Source organism: Brassica rapa, chromosome A03 (genome assembly GCF_000309985.2).
Source record: "Brassica rapa cultivar Chiifu-401-42 chromosome A03, CAAS_Brap_v3.01, whole genome shotgun sequence".
NCBI classification, from domain to species: Eukaryota; Viridiplantae; Streptophyta; class Magnoliopsida; order Brassicales; family Brassicaceae; genus Brassica; species Brassica rapa.
The window spans coordinates 15,661,450-15,687,587 of record NC_024797.2 but is presented as its reverse complement, the minus strand read 5'-3'; the positions used below and the strand labels follow the sequence as shown (position 1 = coordinate 15,687,587).

General features: G+C 40.4%; 4 protein-coding genes across 8 annotated transcripts; 1 reads left to right on the top strand and 3 right to left on the bottom strand.

Annotated features, from left to right (window-relative positions):
• Nucleotides 1–2,295: 2,295 nt before the first annotated feature.
• Nucleotides 2,296–5,104, top strand: LOC103859024 (U11/U12 small nuclear ribonucleoprotein 48 kDa protein). Of its 2 annotated transcripts, none has more exons than XM_033288435.1 (5): nt 2,296–3,517; nt 3,643–3,757; nt 3,867–3,974; nt 4,084–4,617; nt 4,918–5,104. In XM_033288435.1, the coding sequence occupies exons 1-4, from the start codon at nt 2,328–2,330 to the stop codon at nt 4,600–4,602; spliced, it is 1,932 nt and encodes a 643-aa protein (XP_033144326.1). In that variant the 5' UTR covers nt 2,296–2,327; the 3' UTR covers nt 4,603–4,617; nt 4,918–5,104. The 2 variants fall into 2 exon arrangements, with proteins under 2 accessions (XP_033144326.1, XP_009134754.1); XM_009136506.3 differs by having other exon boundaries at nt 4,696–5,099.
• A 210-nt stretch (nt 5,105–5,314) lies between these two features.
• Nucleotides 5,315–11,500, bottom strand: LOC103859022 (glyceraldehyde-3-phosphate dehydrogenase, cytosolic). 3 transcript variants are annotated; one of them, XM_033288432.1, is made up of 10 exons: nt 11,316–11,498; nt 11,196–11,225; nt 11,010–11,110; nt 10,672–10,787; nt 10,476–10,575; nt 10,130–10,276; nt 9,966–10,026; nt 9,812–9,885; nt 5,816–5,982; nt 5,315–5,732 (listed from the first exon to the last, which is right to left on the bottom strand). In XM_033288432.1, the coding sequence occupies exons 1-10, from the start codon at nt 11,317–11,319 to the stop codon at nt 5,516–5,518; spliced, it is 1,017 nt and encodes a 338-aa protein (XP_033144323.1). In that variant the 5' UTR covers nt 11,320–11,498; the 3' UTR covers nt 5,315–5,515. The 3 variants fall into 3 exon arrangements, with proteins under 3 accessions (XP_033144323.1, XP_033144322.1, XP_033144324.1); XM_033288433.1 differs by lacking the exons at nt 5,315–5,732; nt 5,816–5,982 and adding exons at nt 8,927–9,164; nt 9,311–9,637 and having other exon boundaries at nt 9,806–9,885; nt 11,316–11,500; XM_033288431.1 differs by lacking the exons at nt 5,315–5,732; nt 5,816–5,982; nt 10,476–10,575; ... (2 more) ...; nt 11,196–11,225; nt 11,316–11,498 and adding exons at nt 5,989–9,164; nt 9,311–9,637 and having other exon boundaries at nt 9,806–9,885; nt 10,130–10,204.
• Nucleotides 11,501–20,240: 8,740 nt separating this feature from the next.
• On the bottom strand, nt 20,241–22,290 carry LOC103859021 (pyruvate kinase, cytosolic isozyme). Its single transcript, XM_009136502.3, has 3 exons — nt 21,701–22,290; nt 21,146–21,607; nt 20,241–21,063 (listed from the first exon to the last, which is right to left on the bottom strand). Exons 1-3 carry the CDS (start codon nt 21,938–21,940, stop codon nt 20,287–20,289), a joined length of 1,479 nt encoding a protein of 492 aa, XP_009134750.2. The 5' UTR covers nt 21,941–22,290; the 3' UTR covers nt 20,241–20,286.
• Nucleotides 22,291–22,532: 242 nt separating this feature from the next.
• LOC103859020 (T-complex protein 1 subunit theta) lies at nt 22,533–25,944 on the bottom strand. 2 transcript variants are annotated; one of them, XM_009136501.3, is made up of 13 exons: nt 25,640–25,944; nt 25,282–25,544; nt 25,073–25,219; nt 24,828–24,989; nt 24,597–24,674; nt 24,350–24,483; nt 24,139–24,211; nt 23,989–24,066; nt 23,768–23,890; nt 23,598–23,692; nt 23,246–23,455; nt 23,037–23,094; nt 22,533–22,776 (listed from the first exon to the last, which is right to left on the bottom strand). In XM_009136501.3, the coding sequence occupies exons 1-13, from the start codon at nt 25,785–25,787 to the stop codon at nt 22,699–22,701; spliced, it is 1,647 nt and encodes a 548-aa protein (XP_009134749.2). In that variant the 5' UTR covers nt 25,788–25,944; the 3' UTR covers nt 22,533–22,698. The 2 variants fall into 2 exon arrangements, with proteins under 2 accessions (XP_009134749.2, XP_033144329.1); XM_033288438.1 differs by having other exon boundaries at nt 23,989–24,211.
• Between the last annotated feature and the right edge of the window lie 194 nt (nt 25,945–26,138).

Here is a 26,138-nt window from a genome sequence, read left to right as displayed (position 1 = left end):
ATGGATATTCATTTAAATTATGTAAAAATATTAAAATACAAATATACCATAAATTCTATTAATTGTGCGACTGGTTTTTCCGCTACCACCCGCAAACGCTGCTTTTGCGGTTGGTAGCGGTTGTCGGCGGTTTGCAACAATCACTCAAATCGCTCTAAACCGCTTCAACCCGCTCCGAATCTCATAAATTCAAAAGCTGGCTCCAGCTACCGTTTGCGGTTGCGGGCGGTTGCGGGAGGATAATTTTTTTTTTATTTTAAATCAATATATATACAAAAGTAAAAATGTTTAATAAAAAATTTAAAATTAAAATTATAAAAATATTAAAATATATCTATTATATTTTAATTAATATTATAAAATTTTATAATAAAAACAATTTCAATAAATTTTCAAAAATTTATGGGTGAAAGTAAAAATATTTAATAAAAAATATTAATTAAAATAAAGAATCCGAGTAATAGTTGGGATTATGTTAGGAAAAATGAAATACATGGACATCATCGAAAAAATTGTTGGGATTTGAACAGTAAAAATAATGGTGGTTACATAACAAAAATAAGATATATGGATACAGTTACAAAAAGTGGTGGTTGCCGATCATTAGGCACTTTAAGTGGGGGGTTACATAATATATATATATATATATATATATTTCATTGCAGTTATATTAAAAAGGTATGTATTATTAAAATTTAAGTTGGACATAACTTTTTATCAATGGGTCACACTGCTGTTTTAATAGAATAGATGCTCTGCGTTGGACGTGAATACAATAAAATATCTTCAGAGCTTTAAATATGTGATAAAAATATTGATAAATAAATACGTTAAAGTAACTGTAAGCGTAAATAAAATCAGTTGAACAAGAGAGTTTATTTTTCAAATATTTTTAAAAACTGTTATTTTTGGAAAATTTTATTTTTATAGAAAGCTATTATAGATTTGGGATTGTGATTTAAAAATTACGATAACAAATTTTGTTGTTGACAGATAAGTATGTTTTCAGAATTTTTCATCTATATGTTATATTTTTTAAATTATTGTTATCCTCATTTGTAAATCATAGTTCCAAATTTACGATTGTTCTCTATAAAAATGAAAACTTTCCAAAAATAATAGTTTTTGAAAAATTATTTCAAAAATACAAGATATTTATGAAAATTATGAAAGAATACTCATCTATCAACAAAAATTCTTGTCATCATAATTTATAAATCACAATCCAAAATCTGCAAATAATCTCTATACAAATGATATTTTCCAAAATATCAGTTTAATTTTTTTTTCCAAAATACAATCTATTTGAAAAATTCTAAACGAATACTTATCTATCAACAAAAATTCTTGTTATCCTAATTTCTAAATAATAATCTCAAATTACAATATTTCTCAATAAAAATAAAAAGTTTCCAAAATAGCAGTTTTTTAGAAAAATATTTCAAAAATACAACCTATTGATGAAAAATTTAGAACGAATACTCTATTAATAAAATTTTTTGTTAACCTAATTTCTAAATCACAATCCCAAATCTACAATTGTTCTCTATAAAGATGAAAACTTTCCAAAAATATCAGTTTTTTAAAAAAATATTTCAAAAATACAACTTATTGATGAAAAATTCGGAACGAATACTCATCTATCAACAAAAATTCTTGTTATGCTAATTTCTAAATAGAAATTCAAAATCTACAATAGTTTTCTATAAAAATTAAAAGTTTCCAAAATTCTGAACTATTGTATTTTCATCTATCTACACAAAAATCTTGTTATCCTAATTACAAAATCACAATCTCAAATCTACAATAGTTCTATATAAAAATGAAAACTTTCCAAAATAGCAGTTTTCAAAAAAATATTTTAAAATTGATGAAAAAAATCTGAAATAATACTCATCTATTAAAAAAATTCTTGTTATCCTAATTTATAAATCACAATCCCAAATCTACAATAGTTCTCTATAAAAATGAAAATTTTCAAAAAAATAGTTGTTTTAAAAATGAAAACACAAATAAATATAAAAACAGGAACATAAAAGAGAGATTTTCTGAAAGTCTTTTGCTTAGAAATTTTACTCATTTAACATTTGACAAAAAAGTTCAATGTTAAATCTTTTCTATTAAAATTTGATTTGAGAAATTTCAATATTAAATGGGTTTCTCATCAAATGCTACAAGCCTGTTGTAAAAAAAAACAGAATTAATGGGCCTACTTAAATGGGCTTTACGTACGAAACATTAACTGTACTAACAAAACGTCTTCGCATCAAACATTCTCTTTTTTTTTTTTCAAAATCTAGTTTGTCTGTGAAGTTCGCCGTCGCCGGATGGATCGACCACCGTCGTTTCCTCACTATCAAAACCCTAATCTCAACTTCTTCCACCAATGTCCTCCACTTAACCCTAATCCCAATTTCTCCTTCCAACCTCCTCCTCCTCCTCTCCAAAATCTCAACACTCTCTCCATCGCTCCATCTCCACCACCGATTCTCGAGCTCTCCACCACACTCTCCTCTCTACAGTCCCTAATCTCAGAATCCCAACGCACATTAGCTTCTCTCTCGCAAAATCTAGCTGTAGACGACTCTTCTCTTCTCGACAGTGACAATTTTGTTCGGTGCCCTTTCGATCCTAACCACCTCATGCCACCAGAAGCCCTCTTCCTCCACTCACTTCGTTGCCCAAAGCCTCTCGATCTCACTCACCTCCTTGGATCATTCACTAGTTACAGGAACAAGCTCGAGTTGCCGTTAAATAACGGCGACGGTGACGTTTGTTTTGGGCACAACTTCTTCTACAAGGACTGCCCAGGCGTTGTTAGCTTCTCTGGGATCGATAATAGCAAGAAAAGTTTAAAACTTTGCAGCGAGTTTGAAGGTTCTTGTGAGATAGAGAAGAAGAAGAGTGTGTTGGATAAACGGTTAAGGCTCTTGCCGTCTGATGTCTATGCAGTGAAGAGTGAGATTGGGAGATGGAGAGAGTATCCGAGTTCTTATTCATATACTGTTCTTTCTTCGATTGTGAGTTTGAGAGTGAATGATATGAGTGAGTTGAGAACATGGATTCTGGTGAACTCCACGAGGTTTGGTGTTATAATTGACACATACATTAGGGATCATGTGTTCTTGCTCTTTAGGTTGTGTCTGAAAGCTGTTGTTGAGGAAGCTAGTGGGTTTATAATAGAGTCTGATGCTAATGCGTGTGAAAGGAGAACGTTTGAGTGTCCGGTTTTGGTTCGAGTGTTGTCTTGGTTAGCTTCTCAGCTTGCTGTCTTGTATGGAGAAGGAAACGGGAAGTTTTTCGCTCTAGACATGTTTAGACACTGCATTGAAGCGTCTGCGTCTCAGATTATGTTGTTTCGGTTACCTGAATCCTCTAGTGTTCTCGAGGTTATAGATGATGCAAAATTCAGTAATGAGGATTTGACAGCAGCTGTTGCAGCGTTGTATGAAAGATCCAAGCTTGAACGAAAAATGAGAGCGATTCGGTATGCACAACCACTAACAAGATATCAGCGGTAGGTTTCAAATCTTTGAAGGGCCATTCTGTTTTGGCAACTTGATTATTTGTCCATTTTCACAGTTTCTATCTCTGTAGTGTTTAAGTTTCTTATTATTGTTTGAATCTGAGTTTGATTTAAAGGGTAGCTGAGCATGGTGTTATGACGGCTAAAGCTGATGAGGAGCGGAAGGGACGTCCTAACTACCGACCTATTATTGATCATGATGGTCTTCCGAGACAACGCTCATCGAATCAGGTTTATACTAGACCATCTACTAACTGTGTTATATAACATGAAGGAAACACATATTACTCTAGGGAGTTTTTGCTGAAGGAACCGAGATTGTATTGTCTATAACGTGTAGGATATGGATAAAATGAAGACAAGAGAAGAGCTTTTAGCTGAAGAGAGAGATTACAAGCGTCGAAGGATGTCATACCGTGGTAAGAAGGTCAAGCGAACTCCTCGACAGGTATGAGAAAATTTGGATGTTGCTCTATAATCTTACGTACTTTCATGTGTATATGACATTTAATTAGCAATAAACTTAAATTGAGTTTTCTCAATCTTTTGTCATGTAGGTGTTGAGGGATATGATAGAAGGATTTACAGAAGAAGTTAAGCTAGCAGGAGGCATTGGATGTTTTGAGAAGGGAATGCCATCACACTCCTCGTCTTCTATAGGCAATGATCAGAAAGAAAGTGTATCAACAACATTGACAGACGCAACAGCAAGATCCTATAAGCCAGGGAAAGGAGAGGACCGTGCAGATAGTGAATATGCAGTGGATATTAGAACCAATACAGATAGAGGAAGGCGGTATGAGGAATATGATTCCAGTAGCTCACAGAGACAGCAAAGTCACAGATCATCATACAAGCGCAGTGTTGGAAGAGATGATGATGATGATGAATACAGAAGGACCAAACGACGTAGCCACGAAAAGGAATCTCATCATCAGAACCACATATCATCTCGTGAAAGGAGTTCTTCAGATTACAAAACCAAAAGGGACGATCGTTATGACCGCCGCAGCAGTCGGGAAACTAGGAAGCAAAACTCGTTTGAAGATAGATACAATCCGTTAGAAAGAGATTGAAGCTAAAGAGAAGAGGTAAGTCATTTGAAAACCATCTATCTATCTCCTTATCACCATGTCTTGACTTTGAGATGGAGTGATCTATGTTTACAGGAGCATCTGAAGTTTTGTGTGAATCCGTATCCTCTTTTGTATCCTTAACCATGATACTTTTATTTTACTTCGATGCATTTAAGTGTTAATCAAAACCTTATCTTTTGATACTCAAAGTTTCTAGCTATTTCTCAACGTCCCTTGGGTTTATATATTCAGTGTGGTCTACCACTCCCGTCTTTATAATTTTTCAGTGTTACTTTTCTCTTTTGCTTGTGACAGATTGAAGTTAACTCAAAGTGATGTTCTTGCTATGAACAAGCCATGAGCCATATGATTGCTAGGAAGAAATGAGAATTCAACAAGAGTTTGTAATGGTGAAGCCACTGTAATGTTTACATCTGTAATACTTTAATGCAATCATATGTATATAAATAAAAGATGATGACCAGAGCCATTACTCATGTTAGAAGAACCGTCAATAGCTACAAAACAACTTGAAATCTACACTACTACAATCCGGTTTGTATTGGTTTTAGTTATAAAAGACGCAAGTGCCCATTTGGGAATCTACTGGAGGCATTAATGAAAAACATCATCCTTGAACCATCTGTTTGACATTATTAGATCTGAGTGTTTCTCTTCAAAGAGCCTTTCACCATGTTAGGTTGATCAAAAATTATCTATAACTTCCGAAACGTATTAGAATTCAGCTTTGATTTAGTGTAAATCTGAACAAACGATAAATGAGTAACTCAATATATCAGCCTAAAGGGCCTCTTCAAAAAACAACAGGTCTACAAACCGAAAATAGAGTTCAAATTATTAATTGAAAATAAAGACTTCTTCCTCCAAACATCATTAGAGTTCTTGTCAGGGTTTAGGCCTTTGACATGTGAACGATCAAGTCGACGACACGGGTACTGTAACCCCATTCGTTGTCATACCACGACACCAGCTTCACGAAGTTGTCACTCAATGCGATTCCAGCCTTTGCGTCAAAAATGCTCGACCTGCTGTCACCAATGAAGTCAGTTGAGACCACATCGTCTTCGGTGTAACCAAGGATTCCCTTTAGCTTTCCTTCAGATTCCTCCCTGTGCGTATTGTTAAACAATTCAACCTGTTAGTTACCAAGATATGATGAAACTACGCTAAGTAGAACCGAAAGCTAGCTTACTTGATAGCCTTCTTGATTTGGTCGTAGGTTGCAGCTTTCTCGAGTCTAACCGTTAGGTCAACAACTGAGACATCAACGGTGGGAACACGGAAGGACATTCCGGTCAACTTTCCATTGAGCTGTGGAAGCACCTTTCCAACGGCCTTGGCAGCTCCAGTGCTGCTGGGTGTAAGAAATGTATTAAACTTATTATTAACAATGTACAAGAGGAGCAATATATACACCACAGACTCTAGGGAAGATATTAACAACATTCCTAAAACAGAGGAACTATAATATTGAGAAGTTAATGTGAGATCTTCATCGTATATCTTCTTATCTCTTACATTCCCCCTCAAGATGGAGTGGGGGAACACACTCCCAGCTTGTTTCTGAGTTCCAAGTAGCGTGCTCGAGAGAGTGGTTTCGTCAGTGCGTCTGCTAGTTGATCGCGTGTGTTAACATGAGCTACTGCAAGAGCACCACGTTGAACCTGGTTTCTGACAAAATGATAGTCGAGAGCAATGTGTTTCATGCGGGAGTGAAAGACCGGGTTGGCACACAAGAACGTGGCACCTACATTGTCACAGAAAATAACAGGAGCAGTCGGTAAGGAGATGCCAAGTTCGGACAGGACATTGCATATCCAGTTGATTTCTGATGCTGCATTGGCAACGGCCCTGTACTCGGCCTCTGTAGAGGACCTTGCAACTCCATTTTGCTTTTTAGAAGACCAGGAAACCGGATGCTTTCCCAGATAGACGACATATGAGTTGGTGGATACATAGTCGTCGGAGTCACCGCCCCAGTCCGCATCAGAGTAACCTTGAAGCACAAGTTTGTTCGATGCAGAGAAGAAAATACCATGGCTTGGAGTTCCAGCAAGGTACCTGAGTATTCTCTTCGCAGCTTGCCAGTGATCTTCAGTAGGGAGATGCATGAACTGTGACAGTTTGTTCACTGCGAAAGCAATATCAAGCCGTGTGAACTGAAGGTATTGGAGACTTCCTATTAGGCGACGATACTTTGTTGGATCAGATAAAGAAACGCCAGAGTTGAGTTGTAGCTTAGGAGAGGAGGCCATTGGAGTGGTTACCGGTTTGGCATTGGTCATGTCGTATTTGTGAAGAAGATCGAGTATGTATTTCCGCTGGCAGAGATGGAGTCCTGTTTTAGTTCGGTGAGCCTCAATGCCAAGGAAATAATTCAGATCCTCAGCATCTTTCACTGAGAACCTCTCTGCAAGTAGGTTGAGAATGCGTTCAATTCCAGACACCGTGTTGCCAGTGACCACGATGTCATCGACATAAACAAGAAGGTAAATGTGATGAGAACCGTTCTGGAGTGTGAAGAGTGATGTGTCGGAGAGGGAGTTCTGAAAGCCAAGGCTGAGAAGAAACGTTCGAAGTTCAATGTACCACGCCCTTGGAGCCTGTTTAAGGCCATAGACTGCCTTGTGTAAGCGGCACACATGATCAGGTTTGTCTGCGTCGACGAACCCCGGTGGTTGATCCATATAGACTTCTTCAGTTAGTGTGCCTTGTAAGAACGCATTGTTGACATCCAACTGCTTAATAGGCCACGAGTTGCTCACGGCAATGTCAAGCACAAGTCGCAAGGTGGTAGACTTCACTACTGGGCTAAAGGTTTCAATGTAGTCTCGTCCGAACTCCTGATTGTAACCCTTAGCGACCAAGCGAGACTTGCTGTTCCGATGAGAGCCATCAGCATTATATTTATTTTTGTAGAGCCATCGGCAGCCTACAACGTTTTGATGAGGTTGTCGGGGCACCAGGCTATAGGTTCCATTTCGAGCAAATGCATCAATCTCAGTAGACATGGATCCTCTCCATACCTTGTCTTTGAGTGCTTGAGCAACCGTATTTGGTTCAGCAAGGCGTGAAGAGCTTAACACCGCAGAGTAGTTATACTTGGGATTTGGTTTAGCAATCTGATTCTTTCGTCTTGTCACCATAGAGTGACGATTTTCAGCAGCGGGAGGAGGTGGTGGTGGCGGTTGAGATGAGGACGAGGAGGTTGACGTTGATGAGGACCTCTGTTGATTTGCTTCTTGAGCAGAATGCGAGGGTGAAGAGTGCGTGTGTTGGTCGCGAGATTGCGATTCTGTGGAGGTAGAAGCGCTCTCTTCATGGTGTGAGGCAGAGCATGTAGGTATCACTGCACTCACATGATCACTATTAGTAACACCAATAGAAGGAGTTGTAGAGTTTACCTGATCTGACAAGTGAGGGACGGAGCTCGAGGTTCCCGTTTGCTGTACGAGTGGTGGTTCAGGTAAGGGAACTGTTGTGAAAGGTGGTGATTGATGGCTTTGTGGGTTTTCGGGTGGTTGAGGGGTGAGGGGTGGTGTGGGAAGTTTGGTGAACGGGAAGGTTGTCTCATCAAACTTAACATGTCGCGAGACGTAGATGCGGCCGGTGTTGACTTGAAGACATAAGTAGGCGCTTTGGCTGGAAGAGTAGCCAATGAATACGCATGGGGTTGATCTGTCTTCTAGTTTGTTGTTGGTGTAGGGTCTGAGCCAGGGAAAGCAGAGACAGCCGTAAACCCTTGTCTTGGTATAGTTTGGTTGGGTTCCAAAGAGCTTATGTAGCGGTGTGTCCATGTCCAGTACTGGTGTAGGGAGGCGATTGATGAGATAGGTGGCGGTTGAGAAGGCATATGTCCAGTATTTTTTCGGCATGGAGGCATGAGTAAGTAGAGTTAGGCCTGTCTCTACTACATGTCTGTGTTTCCGTTCGGAAATTCCGTTGTGTTCTGGTGTGTGCGGAGGTGATGTGAGATGGGATATGCCAGCTTCTGCTAGGAGTTGTCGAAGAGCCAGGAACTCACCTCCATTATCAGAGTATAGAGTCCCTATTTTTGTCGAGAATTGGTTCTCTACAAGTGCTTTGAAGACGCGAAATGTCTCTTTGACTTGTGATTTCAATTTGAGAGGATAAAGCCATGTGTAGCGGCTGAAGTGATCAACTAGCACCAAGTAGTACTTGTAGTTGTCAACAGAGACTATGGGTGAGCTCCACAAATCAGTGTATATATATTGGAGAGGGCGAGATGAGATGATAGTGTTTTGGTGAAAAGGTAATTTATGAGATTTATTGATAGAACAATCTGGACACAAAGTGTTTTGGGATACAGATTGGGTGCAAGGTAAAGAAAAATTTGAAACAACATTTTTGAGGATAGAAGCAGCAGGATGTCCTAGGCGGAAATGCCAATCAGACAAAGTAGTTTTTGGTTTGGAGGAAGCAAAGAAGGCTTGAAGGGTAGTAGGTTGGGCTGGCCACTCATACAGCTCATCCTTGGTCTTGCCTTGGATTAACGGGACCCCCGAACTGAGATCCTTCACCTGAAAGCATGCAGGAAAAAATTCCACAGAAACCTTATTAGCATTACACAAGCGATATACGGAGATAAGGTTCTTTTGAATGTTCGGAACACATAGAACATTATTTAAGAGTAAGTTGCGTGTAGGTGAAGGCATAGAGATAGAACCAGTGTGAGTGATGGGAAGGCCAGAGCCATCACCAATCATAACCGAGTCATCGCCAGTATAGGGTTGTTGGATAGACATGTTGTGGAGGTCGCTGGTGAGGTGATGGGTTGCACCAGAGTCCATAAGCCACGCCTGAGATGGATATTGGCCTGCCATAGCAACATTAGCTCTCGGTTGCCAGGGGCGAAACGGTGATGAGCTGACATTGGTGGTCTGCTGGAACATCTGAGGACATCTCCTGGCGCTATGTCCGAAGACACTGCAGATCTGACAGCGCCCTTGATAGCCCTTGGTCGTCTTGTATTCTTGTTTCTGTGTTTCTGGCTCTGATACCATGTAAGAAATGTATTAAACTTATTATTAACAATGTACAAGAGGAGCAATATATACACCACAGACTCTAGGGAAGATATTAACAACATTCCTAAAACAGAGGAACTATAATATTGAGAAGTTAATGTGAGATCTTCATCGTATATCTTCTTATCTCTTACACTGGGAATGATGTTGAATGAAGCAGCTCTTCCACCTCTCCAGTCCTTCATTGATGGTCCATCAACAGTCTTCTGAGTAGCTGATATAATAAAACAAACCCCATTACTTCAGAGTTTCCTCTAGTAGGCAACCAGTTTTGTGGAAGATTGCGAAATTTACCAGTGATAGAGTGAACGGTAGTCATAAGACCCTCAACAATTCCGAACCTGTCGTTGATAACCTACAGGAAGAAACCCACGATTGGAGATAGGATTAGGAAAAATATTAACTTACCAAAGTTCACTATCAAACTGATTGTTAATAGGGTATGAGGTAATTTATACCTTGGCAAGGGGAGCAAGGCAGTTAGTGGTGCAACTAGCGTTGGACACAATGTCAAGGTTGGACTTGTACTCGTGCTCGTTGACACCAACAACAAACATGGGAGCGTCCTTGCTCGGAGCAGAGATGACAACCTTCTTAGCACCACCCTAAACAACGAATCACCAAAATATTCAGTTGAAAACTTGAAACATCGCATCACATAACCTTACTATACATGGATAAGTACAAAATTACTAAAACTCATCCGAGACCAACAAGCTATAGCATATAAAATAAAACCATTTATAGAACAGAGAACAATCCACATATAATGGTATATAACATCCAAAGCAGATAAAAACAAACCTTCAAGTGAGCAGCAGCTTTGTCCTTGTCAGTGAAGACACCGGTAGACTCAACAACAAAGTCAGCTCCAGCTTCACCCCATGGGATATCCTCAGGGTTCCTTCACAAACAAACAAAAAATCACTTATCAAATTAAAATTCTCAAAAAACAGATACACACATACACTGAAAAAAGATAATCATCTAGTAAACGTACCTAATGCCGAAGACAGTGACTGGCTTCTCACCAAAGAGAAGAGTCTTCTCATCCTTAACCTTGAGCTCATTGTGTTTCCATTGACCGTGAACACTGTCGTACTTGAACATGTACGTCTACAACAATCAAAAACGGAGAGTATAATCAATTACACTGTTCACACTCTTGACTCGATCGATAACATTACAGTTGTACCAATACAATCACATCAGCTCCAAAAAACACACACGATCTAATCAGCTAAATCAACATGAGATTCAACCAACTAAACCAGATTCTTAATCTAAGTATAAATCAACAGTCCAGGATCAAAACGACGTCGTAGGAAGAAAACGAACCATGTACTCAGTGGTGATGAAGGGATCGTTGACGGCTACGAGCTCAACGTCGTCTCTCTGAAGAACAACTCTAGCAACCAAACGACCGATTCTTCCGAATCCTAGCGATTACATAAACCAAACGTTAGATTCAACACATCTGCTACATATACGAAAGCAAACGAAACTAATCAATCAGAGACTCACCGTTGATTCCGATCTTGATCTTACCGCCAGCTACAAACCAAAAGAGAAATCCAAAAACAATTAGAATACATGACATTATTAATAGGTTAGCGAAACCAAATCAACGAAGGAGATGCTCACCCATTTTCGAATCGAATACGCGAGAGTGTGAGAGAGAGATTGAAGATGAGATTTTACAAAGTGACAATGGTGAGTGAGTGAGTGAGTGAGATCCGAGGAAGAGGGGTTTGCGTTTTTATAAGAGAGAAGAACGTGGCGAAGGGGTCGGGAAGATCCAACGGTGGAGATTGTTTTTCTTGGAGAAAAAGTCAGATCTGCTTCCATTTTTTCCGAAAAATAACGGAATTGCCCTACGTACGATGTGGAGATTTCTTTTTGGCGAGTCATGGGCCGCGTCCGCATGAAACGCTCCCCCACGCTGACAAGTGTTCATTAGAGGCCCATTTTTGTAGATGGTTTCAATGGGCCTATGACAGTGACAAGAATTATATCTTGCCTAACTCATATCAAACTGACACTAGCTTGACCTGTCAATTAAGACTGAAGTTAGCAATCAAAGAGTAAGATTATTGGAGGTTTTTAGTATGAAATTTTTAGCGGAATATAAGAATCCATCTCTTAACTTTTAACTAAGAAAACTAAGAATTAAGTTTTTATATTCCGCTAAGAATTTCATCCTAAGAACCCTTCAATAATTATGCTTCAAATATGGTCAATACTATAAATTACCAAGCAAAGGTTTAATTATATAAATTTATGAAATCAGGTTTTCCATGTTTACTCCATATAGACTTTAGATGTTTTGGAGTTAAACCCATTTGAATTAGGACTGGCCCAAAAACTAAAAACTTATATTTTAATTTATTAATTATTTAAAATAACCAAATTTCTTAAATATTAATTTAAATTTCTCTTTTCTATAGTAAATTTATATATATAAGATAGATTCAATTTTGATTTGTTTATAACAGAATTTCAAAGTATAACATGCTGAAGAAAAAGTATAAATTAAATTTAATTATAATTAGACAATATATGCTGTAAATGACTTGGATGTTTTAAATAGTGAAAATGTAAAACATAATGACATGTGGTGTTCTACGCATTTTGATAACTACAATGGCATCAAAGTAGAGTTTTAGTATTAACACAATGACATGTGATTCACATGTTCTAAGCATTTTGATAACTACATTGGCATCAAAGTCTAATTTAATATTGACGCTCATATCTTAAATAAATGTAAAACTCGTTTCCTACCAAGATATGCACTGATTGATACTCCCTCCGTTTTTTTATATAAGTCGTTTTAGAGGAATTTTTATGTTCCAAATTATATGACGTTTTCGGTTTTCTATGTAAAATTTATTAACACTTAATGTTATATGACCAATGATAATATACCTTCTATTTTATTATTGGTTGATTTGTAGTTAGGTAAATAATTAATGATGTTTTTGTTTAGAAAATATAAAAAATTAATGATTTCTTAATCTACGTGTATAATTCTAAAACGACTTATATTAAAAAACGGAGGGAGTACAATTATTTAGTTGGAAGGTAACATATTAATATTTATAAAAATTTATTTTATATTTGATATATATGTCAAAGTTTAATATCTTTTATATTTTATATGTAGCTCATGATGACGATAAGAATGTGGAAGTAATTGAAGAATATCATGAAATGAATTTTATAGAGCGAAAGAACCTTGGCCAAATGACTTGAGCTTTACAAACAAGATATCAACATCAATAATTTATCTTGGAAGTAAGATGTGTGATCAAGGGTTTCCTAAGAAACATTTTTTTGCATTTAATGTATTTGCTTGTGTGTAAACTGATTTATAATGAAAGTTTTAATCGATAATTTATTGTTGAACACACACGTTAGTAGATGAAAAGTTAGATTTTTTTTTTTTCATCGAACTCCATGCTTTATTAATTCAGAATGAAAATGTTAGCTTTGTGGGCTAACCATCCCGGAATTACAGAGTCAACATGGGAGAAAATAGAGTTTTTCGAGCGAGCTCCTTTTGCAAGAAGGTCCGCTCTTACATTCCGCTCTCTTGCGATAAAAGAAATTGAAAACACAGTAAAAAGAGATAATAGATGAATGAATTCATTCCATTCCGAAGCCATAGCTGGCCAATCTTCTTCATCGTTAATCAGCTTGACAAGCTGAAGACAGTCCGATTCAAAGGACATCGATGTAACTCCTAGCTGTAGGGAATTTTTCATTGCATAAAGCAAGATGGTGAACTCCGCATGCATAGGAGACAGGGTCTGGTCCATACCAATGGAGCCATACGTAACGGTTCCAGGCGCCAGCTCGAGAACAAAACCTCCACCAGAAAATGGCGAATTTGTCACCCAGGATGCATCCACTTGGCATCTTGGATATGGTGACTCGTTCTCCATATTCCCGTTAGTTGCGTGTTGGTTTCCTCCAGTCACTTCTTGACTCGCTAAAATTTGTGCCACTCTCCAGTTCTCCTCCTCTTGGGTAGCATGAAGTACAGTTTCCGGAGGTAGGATTTGCGCGTTGTTGAAGATCTTTTCATTCCTCGCTTTCCATATAAACCACGCGATCCACGGAAAACTCGCGAGAACGTTCCTCGGGGCTCCATTCTTTGCTGCACGAAGAAGTAAGTAGTCAAAGTTTTCGTATAGGGATTCGCTCGGAAATAGCCCCGGAAGAGTTGGTATATCTGAAAGTGCCCACGTTTGCAGCGCCGGGGGACAGAGGAACAAGAGATGGTTAAGTGATTCTTCTTCATGTCCACATCTGGGGCATGATCTGTCGGTCCCACAATGTCTATCAGCAAGCCGGCTGCACGACGCGATACTATCCGACAAGACTTGCCACAAGAAGTGTTGAATCTTCCTTGGTGCTTTTAGCTTCCAGATCATCTCTTTTAAGTGGTTGAAGCTCGGCTCCATGACTGCACTTTCGATACTCGCCTCCTTCATCTGGGATGCAAGCTTGTATCCCGACTTCACTGTGTACAAACCGGTCTTTGTATAACTCCAACAGTACCCATCATCTCTAAATATATGGCTGGGTCGAATGCTCTGGATCAGAGGGATGTCTCCCGGGTCTATCAAAGCCTCCAGCATCTCCAGCCTCCATTGCTTGGTCGCTTGATCAATAAGCTGGTTTACAAACATATCCCTATCTCGATACACACCCGCGTCCGTTGCCGGACGTGCAGGTATGGTCGGGATCCATGGGTCAATCCAGACACGGGTATTGTACCCTGAGCCAATTGTTTTCCGCAATCCTTCTCTGAGTAAGTTCTGAGCCGCGAGTATGCTTCTCCATCCATACGACGGGGAGTTAGACGTTTTAACCTCCATTGGGCTAATATGTCTGTAGTATCGACCTTTAAGTACCCGGGCAAGTAGAGAGTTGGGATGATGAAGCAGCCTCCATAACTGCTTTGCTAAGAGTGCAAGATTAAAGTTTAGAAGATCTTTAAATCCTAACCCTCCTTTCTCCAAAGGAACACAGATTTTCTCCCAAGCAATCCAATGCAGTCCCCGATTATTCCCTTTCGTGCTCCACCAGAATTTTGCTATTGCTCCTTGCAGTTTGTTTATGATATCTTTCGGTAAAAGGAAACATGACATCACATAGGTAGGCAGCGCTTGTGCTACTGACTTTAACAGTACTTCCTTGCGGCCTTTAGACAGTAGCTTGGCCGACCATGAATTGATACGATCATTGAGTCGTTCTCTGATGAAGGCAAACACCTGTCTCTTGGAGCCACAGATTTTTTCCGGGAGTCCTAAGTACATGCCCATTCCACCCTCTCTATTGATACCCAGTATTTGTTTCATCGCTATCTTGACCTCCTGTCCTACTTTGTTGCCAAACAAAATAGATGATTTCGATGGGTTTAGTAACTGCCCCGAAGCTCTCCCATATAGATTGATGATTCTTATCAACTCAGCACCCTGCTGGACATCTGCTTTACAGAAGAAAAGGCTATCGTCGGCAAAAAGGAGATGAGAAATTGCTGGACTAGCTCGTGCTATCTTTAAACCTGTCAGTCTGCCTTCCTCCTCTGCACCTTTTAGTTGAGAAATTAGAGCTTCCGTCATCAGGATGAAGAGAAATGGGGATAGAGGATCGCCTTGTCGTAGTCCTCTCGTTGGCTGAATATTGCCTTTGGGTTCTCCGTTGAGCAGGATTTGGTAGGAGACCGTAGAAATACACCAGTGTATCCATGACACCCATTTTCCTTCAAAGCCCATCTTGCGGAGGAGGGCTTCTAGGAAGCTCCACTCTACTCTGTCGTATGCCTTACTCATGTCAGTCTTGATCGCCATATACTTAGCTTTGCACATCGGGTTCGTACGTAAGGCATGAAAAGCTTCTTGTGCCAAAAGTATATTATCAGATATGAGACGTCTCGCCACAAAAGCGGATTGTGTTTCTGACACTAGTTTTGGTAGGACCTTCTTCAGACGAGAGCATATGATTTTTGAAATGATCTTATAACTAACATTGCATAAGCTTATAGGACGGAACTCGGTCATCTCCATGGGCCGCTCTGTCTTAGGGATCAGACATATGTTTGTTTGATTCAGCCTAGGGTCAAAGGAATCTGATCTGAAGAAGCTTTTCACCATCGAGATTACGTCACGGGCTGTGATCTCCCAGAACTTCTGATAGAAAAGTCCTGTCATACCATCCGGTCCTGGTGCTTTGTCGGGATTTATCTCTTCAACAGCTTTCTTGATTTCCAAGTCGGATGGGGGTCTCACTAGGTTCGCGTTCATAGACGGAGTAACTCTGGGATTTATATATCGGAGTGCTTCCTCAAAGTCACTCGGGTTTGATGTGGTGAAAATGCCTTGGAAGTAATTTGAGGCCACTTGCTCAATCCCTGTATCACTCTCCGCCCACCCCCCGTTTGGAGTTTTAAGCTTAACGATCCGATTCCTAGCTCTCCTCTGTTTTGTGATTGCATGAAAGAACTTGGTATTCCGATCTCCATCTTTTAGCCATAGAGCTCGGCTCTTTTGGCGCCAGTATAACTCCTCTTCCCGAAAGGCTGCACACAGGTTCCATTTCAGGTTTAAAATTTCTCCACTCGGGATACTTGGATCCGATTGAGCTTTCTCCAGTTGCTCTTTAATAGTCTCGATCTTTTTTTCCGAATTCGAAGGGTTCTCTCGTCTCCATCGGGCTATGGTACGACGTACCTCACCAAGTTTCACAAATATAGGCCGAGAATCTATGTCATTCTGCCTTCCCCAGCCCTCTTCAATTGCTTCTTTCAAACCATCTTTTAGTAGCCAGCGTCGGTCAAACTTGAAAGACTTGCGTAGTCTCACCTCTCGAGACTGGATGCGTGTTAAGACCGGTCGATGGTCGGAGCCCCATAGCTTCAAGTACTCCACAGTAGTGTGGGAAAAAAGATGATGCCACTCCTCATTGCCTACAGCTCTATCCAGCCTGCATTGAACTTTTCCGGAACTACGGTATCCCACCCAAGACAAACGGTTACCCTTATAGGGGAATTCTATCATACCACAATCTGCTAACATCGTGCGGAAAGGTAAGAATGAAGTCTCAGGTCTCTTTCTTCCTCCTTTCTTTTCATGGTTGCCAACAATCTCATTAAAATCCCCGCTCATGAACCATGCTCCCACTCTAGTTGTACTCATGCGCGTCAAACGCTCCCAGACATATCCGCGGTACTCTACGACCGGATCACCATATATAAACGTCATATAAACTTTGTGTCCTTCCATGGTGGCTTCTATATCAATCATGTGCTTATCAAAGTAAAGGATCGACACATCATACGAATCCATATAAAAAAGTGCTAGTCCACCGCTTTTGCCTTCCGGTTCCACGGTGAACAATTTATTATAACCAAAAGAAACTTGAAACTCTTGCAGAAAAGAACGATTGTTTTTTGTTTCAGATAAAAAAAGAAAAGAAGGTGCAAAAAAACGATGAAGTTCCCGGAGATGCTTCTTGGTCAAGTAGGCTCCGGCCCCTTGACAATTCCAGGAGATGGTGTTCATATCTTCTTACTGGGTGGTTTCTGGGACACCACCGAACCTGAAGTAGCAGAAGAGTTCATACGTTTAGTAGAAAGAAACGCCTCAGTACGAGGGACCTCATGTGTTTGAGATTTCTTAGAAGTACCCTGAACTTTGGGTAGTTTGGAGGACGGTCGGCCCCTTGGAAGATTCAGCTTCTTGGATGCTCGAGCTCCTTTCACCAGCGGGCTGTGCGGTTGTCGCTTCTTGATCACAGTCCCTCCTAGGCTGTTGTGCTTGCTCGGTTCCTTCCCCTCCGGACTTTGGGCGTCAGTCATAAACACATCCTTTGCAGTGACTGATTTTGATGCTCCTAGAACATGATCCTGTGTGGAGACAGTGTTGTCTCGAACCCTTTGAAATTCTTCTCTCCCCCTATCCTTACGCACAGCATTAGCTGGAGATAGCTGTGAGATAGCATCTATTTTCTCTGCATCAAAACCAGGCTCATCCACAAGTAGATCATCATTTTGCATCATATCATCATCCATAACCACATCACCAAAATTCTCAACTAATCTATCAACCTCAGCCTCGTCTTCCTTAGTCATCACCATATCATCTATTTGTTTTGATTCCATCAGCCTATCTAGCTCCAGATTGTCTACCTCATGATCCGAACTAGACCTAGCTAATGGCGAAACATACCTCGTTTCTTCTGTCTGCACCGGATTCTCCTCGTCTCTAATCCTGATGACGCCTCTATCTCTTGTAAGAAGACCGGCTGGTAGTCTTTTCTCAGCTGACATTGGAGTATTGTCCAGAGCCTCGTCGAGCATTGGGGCTTTCCCTTTTAAACGTCTCATTCTTTCCTCCGGGGTTTCATCTCGGTGGACCACCATGACACCATTTCCTTGTATCTCTCTAGTCCCACGTCTCGAGAACACTTCTGAGATTGTTCTCTGGGAATCAGTCACTTCACGTACATCCTGAGCCCGATTTCCGGAGACCGCAATGGATCTTGTCTGGTTGTTGCTTCTGGAGTCATTCGCTTGACTTCTAGGTCTCCAAACTTGTTGGGAATGTCGATAATAAGGCGCTTGGTAACGGTCATTTAATCTGTCTTTTGCTAGCTCTCTTGGTCTGTCATTCCTTCTGTTCTGAGAGGCAGATACCTCCCTCAATCTGTCCTCCTGTCGATTCTCCAGACGATTCCAGACTGTAGCGTTCCTCACAGGGAGGCGAGCAAGTTTGTCATCTCTTCTCCGATCAGTGTGCTTCCTGTCTTCACGGTCGTCTCCATGATTCCTGGAGGACCAGTAGCTTCCTATATCCTTCCTTCTCTTTTCACCTCTGGAATCTCCAGGATACTGCATACGCCCCGAAGATCTCCCGAGATCATCATCAGAAGGGGAACGGGGCCTTTTATAACTTGTGTTGTTACTGCGGATGCTCAGCGTAGCCCGGTTTTTAACCTGGAAAGGTAGAGTATCATTTTTGTTGAGTTCCCTGAACTCCTTAATCTTCTGATCGCGTTCCTCTGTAGACAACTCCGGGCATGAGTAAATATCATGAGTGATCCTTCTGCAGCCAAAACAGTGACGGGACAGACCTTCATACTCCAGAGAGACTTTCCCAATGTCGCCGTTTGGGAATCCGACTCTTCTCTCAAACTGTAGTGGTCTTTCCGCATCAATGGAAACTTGTAGACGTGCGTTCGTTGCATCGAGAGTTAAACGCTTTCCCAGAGCCTTTGCTATCTCGTCGAAGGTCTGGTCATTCCAGTAATGGACTGGGACTCCCGTAACTTTTACCCAGAAAGGTACCGTATTGGGGAAGTTATCACTTGTAGATGGCTCCCACCGTTCTAAGGCGAAGATCCAGTGGTTTAGGTGACAAGGTCGTTTATTGAGCACCATGATTAGGTCTTCCTCCTTGTCGAAATCAAACTGGAAACGTCCGTTGCCCAAATTAACACCTCGGACTCAACCTTCCACGTTCCAGATCCGAGCCCTAGGAAGGAGGGCAATCATCGCTTCAACGCTGCGTCCCCCTTTGTGAAGGACTCTGCCAATCAAAGTTCTCTTGAAACGCTCAGCAACTGTGGTCAGATCACAGGCTGGAATTCGAATGATTTCATCTTCTGCTTCTAGATCCAAGCGACGTTTTGTCACTGACGACGGGCCGCCTTGTTGGATTAGGTTACTCTGGGAAACCATTCTTTCAGAGATGGGATGGAGTAAGCTTTGGTATCAGTACTTAGCACTAGCTAGAGAGAAACAGAGAAAGGATGCTCGCACAGAAGAGATCCAAAATCGAGAGCCTTGTAATAGGGTTTCCGTGAGGCTTAGTAGATTACTAGATGTTATGGTACGTATATATATTCCTTAAAACCCTACTCCCGCCGTCAAGAAGTGTCGATAGTCTACCTTGCGCAAGGGGAAAGGGTTTTAGAAGTCTGTTCCGTGCGCCGTCAACCCTAGATCTGGTGATCGCCTTCCTCGTCGCTCTTCAAATCGTGATCATTAGTATCTCAGATGAAAAGTTAGATGTGTTTTAAATTTTGGATCTTATACTGTATAATGATGTCTATAGTGTTAGTATCCATTAGGCATGTTAGGAGATTAAAAATATTTCTTTTTCAAAAAAAAAAAAAACTTTTTTAAAAAAAGAGATTAAAAAGAAAATTTGCAAGCGAATGAATTTTACATCAAAGGCTTAACGTCTTTGTTTTAAAATTTTAAAATGACTGATAAAAAAAGTACTAAAGTCATCTAATTATTAAATTAGATAACTAAAAATAAATTAGAATCTATAGTGCATGGTAGAAGACGATCGCATTTGCGTTTAAGAATCCATGCACACACGTAATATTTTGAACTTTAAACGCACAACATCAAATACCCAATCGAAGACAAGGTTCGATTTGATTAGATTAGAACACATGAATTTGAAATCTCAACAAGTAAAAAATTTCCTCCGATTAAATATTAAAATTGTCAAAAACCTAAAAAGATACCCCCCACAAAAATTGGAAACCTCAAAATTAACCCCACAAAAATTTAAAAATTCAAAGTTTAACAAGTCTACTCAACAGAGAGTATCTTAAGGACAGAGGAACCATCAATGTAATGCAACAAGACAACCGAGTCTCCACTCTTACACATTCCCTTCTCCTTCGCGAACTCCATCGCGAACCTCGTCCTCTCCTCCGTTGACTCACCAGTCGCAACCACCGGAATGATTCCACGGTAAATCAACCCACGTTTCGCCACCGAAACGGAGCACCTCGACTCACGATCATCCGCCACAGCCACCGACAGAATCGGAACGCTAGGCCTGTACTTCGCCACAAGCGCCGCCGTGTAGCCGCCCTTTGTCAACACCACAATGGCCTTGGCGTTATGAATCTTGGCCTTGGACACGGCGGAGGCAGCTAAATCCTCGATAGGAGACAACGGCAAGGGAACCGCTTCTTGGATCCTCTCGTGCAATGCGTCGTAGTCGATGGTGTCCTCTGCCACTTTACAGATTCTCGCCATGATCTTCACGGCGGCTTCGGGGTGGGCCCCGGCGGCGGTTTCTCCGCTGAGCATGACGCAGTCCGTGCCGTCCAGGACAGCGTTGGCCACGTCTGTCGCTTCGGCTCTTGTCGGAAGAGGAGATTTTGTCATGGACTCGAGCATTTGCGTGGCGGTCACGACAGGTTTTCCGACAGCGTTGGCTCTCGATATCATCATCTTCTGAGCTTGGAAGATCCTCTCGATCGGAATCTCCATCCCCAAGTCTCCTCTTGCCACCATGAAAGCATCAGACTTCCTCAAGATCTCGTCGAAGTTCATCACTCCTTCTTGATTCTCAACCTGTTAAGACAATGTAAGTATAAGTAAAGTTTACTTGCGAAACAAGAAACCCGTGTTCTATTTTTTTAAAAATTAAAATTACCTTTGACATAAGCACGATACTCTTTGCGTCCTCTCCAAGTAACTTTCTAACTAGGTCAAGATCAGATCCTTTACGAACAAAGGAGAGAGCGATGATGTCGATCTTGTTAGGAACTCCCCACTTGAGAATATCTTTTTGATCCTTCTCTGTGAGCGTTGGGAGATCAACCACAACTCCTGGGAGGTTAACGTTCTTTTTCTCTCCTAGGGTTGCTGAGTTCTCACATCGGCAACGGACAAGACCGTTGGCCTTGTCGCACGACAAGACGGTCAGAGAGATTGTACCGTCTGAACATAGAATCACCTTCCCTGGGCTGAGATCCTCAGCAAGCTTCTTGTAGCTCATGGAGATTGTGTTTGAATCTCCTTCCAATGTGTAGTCAGTTGAGATTGTGAGCTCTTGACCTTGAGTTAGCTGAACCGGTTTGCCTTCTTTGAGGAATCCGGTTCGAATCTCAGGACCCTAGAAAAACAAATTAAACCGAGTTTAATTATAAATTCAGTCAGATTTTATTATTATGTCACATAAAAGAGAAGTTTTAGTGGATTAGGTTACCTTAGTGTCAAGCATGACGGCACATAGAATACCAGTGTTCTTCATGGCGATTCTGAGGTTATCGAGAGTTCCTTGGTGGTACTCGTGAGTGCCATGGGAGAAGTTGAAACGGGCTACGTTCATACCAGCTTTGAGAAGCTTCTCGATCATATCAACAGACCTGGACACTGGTCCAAGAGTACACACGATCTTGGTCTTCTTGAGTGACCCATTAGTTCTTCCGTCAAGTATCTTCTCCATTGTCAAAAAACCTTTTAAGAAACTTGAGAGTTTTAAGAATGTGAGAGTTTTGTGAAAGATTATGATTTGTGATTACTCTAGCAGCTATGTATGTTTATATAGGAATCGGGTTAGAGTTTGAAGAGAACTAATGTTTTTTTCACATTATGAAAAAGGAAAAGATAAATAAACGATTTCCATTTTGTGTGGTTTTAATTTGGTAATAATGTGCGCCTTTAAATCAGAACTGAAGGAAAAAGGAAAAATGCATTTATTGAATTCTTGTGTTTCAAGTAAAACCTTGTTGGTTTTGAAAATAGGAATTTTCGATTTTGCATCCAATTAATGCTGAAGATTTAAAAGGAAAACATCATTCTATACATTTAATGATGTTCTTGCATCTCAAGAATGACCAGACTAAACTGTCAATACTTCTCAAGAACGATATAATCTAGGAATGAATTAGTATATGATTAGAAGATACTTCTTCAAGTCATATTTAATGTCGTTCCTTAAATAGACCGGTCTGCCAAGGATCGTTTTCAAGTTTTGAGATTTCCAGTGTTTTTCCTTTCTATATTTAGTTAAACACCTATGTTCGAGAGCCAGGAAATTTCAAGTTGAGACGAACCGAACATCATAAACCAAAAGAACAAAACCTAAGTTGATTGGTCTGTGTACACAAAGCTCAAACTGAGACTGCCAAAAATCTTCCCAAAATTAAAAAGAACAAAGGATACAGAAGAACACTTTTACTACGAGGTATTGTTCTCTACAGCTTAGTCTTCCTCTGCACCAGCACCAGCGGCTGCAGCAGCGTCTCTCCTTGGTCCACCTGCTTGCTTCGCCATTATAATCTGCACATTTTACATACAACCAGACAAGACTTTACTACTCACTGAGATTGATGTAATGAAAATGAAATGTTATATCAAAGCGCTTGAAACCAAACAACTTAAGGAGACAATGTTTTATTTGTTATGTCTCGGAAGTTATTCCATTATGTGAACACTATCTTTTGATCAATATGATGGACCAACACACCACCGTGTGATATAACTAAAATGAGAGAATGGTCGGTTCACTAAAAGATTAAATCAGGTAGGTTTGTGCATACCTGGTCTACGCGAAGCACCGTGCATGCAGCATCAGAAGCGTACTTAAGAGCAAATAACCTGCACAGAGATGCAGTGCCTTAGTTATATATAAAGAACAAGAAACAGTAGAGAATTTTTTTTTTATTATGAGTGGGACAACGGCTACGCAATTGCAGAGAAGTATATGATAGAAAGACATAATGGTTGAGAGAGACGTTGTGAAACTTACTTGGTTGCAAAAAGATCCCACACTTTTGTCTCTGAGACATCTTTACAAGCACCTTCCTCCAAGTCAATGCCTAGCTTTGTGTTTCCTGATCCGTGTCCAGTGTACAGAGAAGCAATGATTTCCATCGCATTGAGGCCAGCGTTGTCGGCAAGGGTTTTGGGTACAAACTCGAAGCTCTCTGCATATTTGGAGATGGCATATTTGTCCAACCTGAAAAATCAAAGCAGAAGACAAGTGTTAAGCCACCAAAGTCATTAGCAGTTTTGAATTAAAAGCTAGCCTTACAAATGATAGATATTTCAAATACGACTCAAAATGAAATTATCAGACAATCTGAGTAGAAGAAAAGTACCCTGTTTCGGCATTGGCATATTCTTTCAATCTCTGAGCCAGTTCTATTTCAGTAGCTGCAGCCCCAGGAACGATACGGCTGTCTCTGCACATCGCCTGAGACAAATACAAAATATTTAGAACAAAGGAAACTAGACATGGAACTGAGATCTGTAAATCCGTAAAGATTACCTTGTAAGTATTAACTCCATCGTCAACAGCTCTTTCAAGGTCGTCCAAAATGCTGTCTGTGCTTCCACGCAAAACCACTGTAGAGATTGAGTTACCACCTTGCTCATTTCTTGCAATAGTGACCTAAAGACATCACAAGAAGACGAGGAATTCTTATTGGTCAATGAAAGGCACACATAATTAACCAAAGAGAAAGAAAGTGATTTCAAAGGAGTACTTACTGTCACACCACCAATTTCCTCAACTGATATGGAATCAACGTAGCCAAGATCGTCAGGACTTGGCCGGCTCAATTTCAACTGTTCCATAATCATTAAGTATGAAAACACCCTCAGATGATAATGAAAAAAAAGCGAATAAAAATTACTTACATGAGCGACGGCCCCAGCAGCCCGACAGAAACGCCTCAATTCAAACTTTGAGCTGATTTTCAAGACCATTATCCTGTCAAGAAAGAAGGTTCATATTAGAAATGACAGTAAAAACATCTGTATCATTAGCAGCAATGTCCAGGGGGTATCAAAACTGAAAGCAGACTAAAACAGCTAAACGGATTAATAACTTATTAGGGTCTACACTTACTTGTAGCGCTCGCAGAAATGCAATGCCATTTCTCCAACTGATCCCCCACTGACAATAACTTTAGCTCCTGATTCAGCAACATCTTTAATCAGCTCCTCAACTTTAGCTTCCTCTGTCTTTGCATAGTTCTCCAGCTAGAAAACATAAGAAACAAGAGTTTACAACCCAAAACCATACTTCTGAAAACAGATTAGTAATCCTCAGCTTATTTTACCATACCATTGAAATCACAGGGGAAAAAACTAACCTGCTCAGCACTATGGATCAAGACAGTTCCTTTCGTCTCTGTAGCAGTGGTATCAACTCCCCCAGCAAACACAGCAACCTGATGAAAATATGAAAACGGTTTTAGAGACATTCAGCTATCTAAAACAGGAGAAACACAAGTACAAAGCTATAATTCTCAAGAGCATAACTCCAATCAAACCAGCAAAAAAAAACATGGACAAAAAGCATAAACAAAAGAAAACCATCTCACCTTAGCCTTCTCCATCCTCTTTATGCTCCCAACAGCATCACTTTTCAAGACCATGCCACGTACTATGCAAGAGTTGTGCAATCCTCCTCCAAGAAGCTTGGCAACACGAACATTATCGACATTGAAATTGGTTGGATTCTTTGGACAGACTTGAATACATGCCTGAAAAACAAAAACATGTAAACCCATCAGCTCCATAAACATGAGTAAAACAACAATGAGGACAATGAAACAGAAACACTCACATCAGCAACTAAAGAACAAATAATCTCTTCTTGACCAAACTGCTTGCTCGCAACAGCAGCTCTCATCCTCGAAACGACTTCATCTTTGCTACGCACATCCATAGTCTCAGAACCACTCTCAACCAGTTGTTCAAGAACTTCAACAACCTGCATAAATACATTACTTAGCAAAAGCACCAATACTGATTCAAGTAAGTCACAAACCCAACCTTAATAATTGCTTTGTTATATCCACAAATGATCTCACTCGGATGCAACCCCATCCTAATAAGCTCCTCAGCATTCTGCAAAAGCTCACCAGCAAAGGAGATCGTCAGATTAGCTCCATCTCCAATCTCCTCTTGCTGCGCCTTAGCAGCTAGCACAAGAATCTTCGCAGCAGGATGCTGAATCTCAAGCTCATTCACAATCGTCGCAGCGTCGTTGGTAACAAAGAGCTTATCCAAATGGTTAATAACCATTTTGTTCATCCCTGAGAGTTCCAAATAGCAAATCAGATCGAAGAAAATGAGATTCATCAATTCAAATCGAGAGAGTATATAACGGATCCAGAGAAGATTAACGAACCGTTGGGGCCGAGGGAAGTGCGGGTGATGGTGGAGAGCTCCTTGCAAGCTTCGATGTTCTTGATGACGGCTTCGTCTAGGCCCGAGAGATGCCTGTAGCCTTCCTTGAGCATCGATTGGATTCCGTACGGCTGCATCGACATTGTCATCTTCTCCGATTACGATTAGCTAAAGTCGAAGTGAAGGAAGCTCTCGAGGTTTTGCTGCGATTGTGTGAGAGAGTGAAAGTGGCTGGATTGACCTAGAAGCCTTTCGAGGTTTTGCAGTAGTACTCTGTTTTTTTTCGTATCGTTAGTTTACTCTTCAACGACGTCGTTTTAGTGCTTTTGATTTGTGAAATTTTAACCTCGATGTGGAGATTTATTAGTACCGGGGGATGAAAAGAGGATTATACGCAAGTATAGGGACTATGAAAGAGAATTAGTTTGTTTTTGATACATGTAAAGAAAAATATCCACTAGTTTATTTACTGGAAAATAGGAAAATTTGACTTTTTAACC

Coding starts and splice junctions, on each gene's coding strand:
- LOC103859024 (XM_033288435.1), top strand. CDS start 2,328: ATGGATCGACCACCGTCGTTTCCTCACTATCAAAACCCTAATCTCAAC. Junction 3,518..3,642: donor CCACTAACAAGATATCAGCG/GTAGGTTTCAAA, acceptor TTTGATTTAAAG/GGTAGCTGAGCATGGTGTTA. Junction 3,975..4,083: donor TCAAGCGAACTCCTCGACAG/GTATGAGAAAAT, acceptor TTTGTCATGTAG/GTGTTGAGGGATATGATAGA.
- LOC103859022 (XM_033288431.1), bottom strand. CDS start 9,340: ATGGCTCTGGCCTTCCCATCACTCACACTG. Junction 9,165..9,310: donor CCTTCCCATCACTCACACTG/GTTCTATCTCTA, acceptor GCATGCTTTCAG/GTGAAGGATCTCAGTTCGGG.
- LOC103859021 (XM_009136502.3), bottom strand. CDS start 21,940: ATGGAGAAGATACTTGACGGAAGAACTAATGGGTCACTCAAGAAGACC. Junction 21,608..21,700: donor CCGTCATGCTTGACACTAAG/GTAACCTAATCC, acceptor TTGTTTTTCTAG/GGTCCTGAGATTCGAACCGG. Junction 21,064..21,145: donor GTATCGTGCTTATGTCAAAG/GTAATTTTAATT, acceptor TTGTCTTAACAG/GTTGAGAATCAAGAAGGAGT.
- LOC103859020 (XM_033288438.1), bottom strand. CDS start 25,787: ATGACAATGTCGATGCAGCCGTACGGAATCCAATCGATGCTCAAGGAA. Junction 24,990..25,072: donor TTTGTTCTTTAGTTGCTGAT/GTGAGTGTTTCT, acceptor TTTGTTTTTCAG/GCATGTATTCAAGTCTGTCC. Junction 23,456..23,597: donor TATGCCAATGCCGAAACAGG/GTACTTTTCTTC, acceptor TTGATTTTTCAG/GTTGGACAAATATGCCATCT.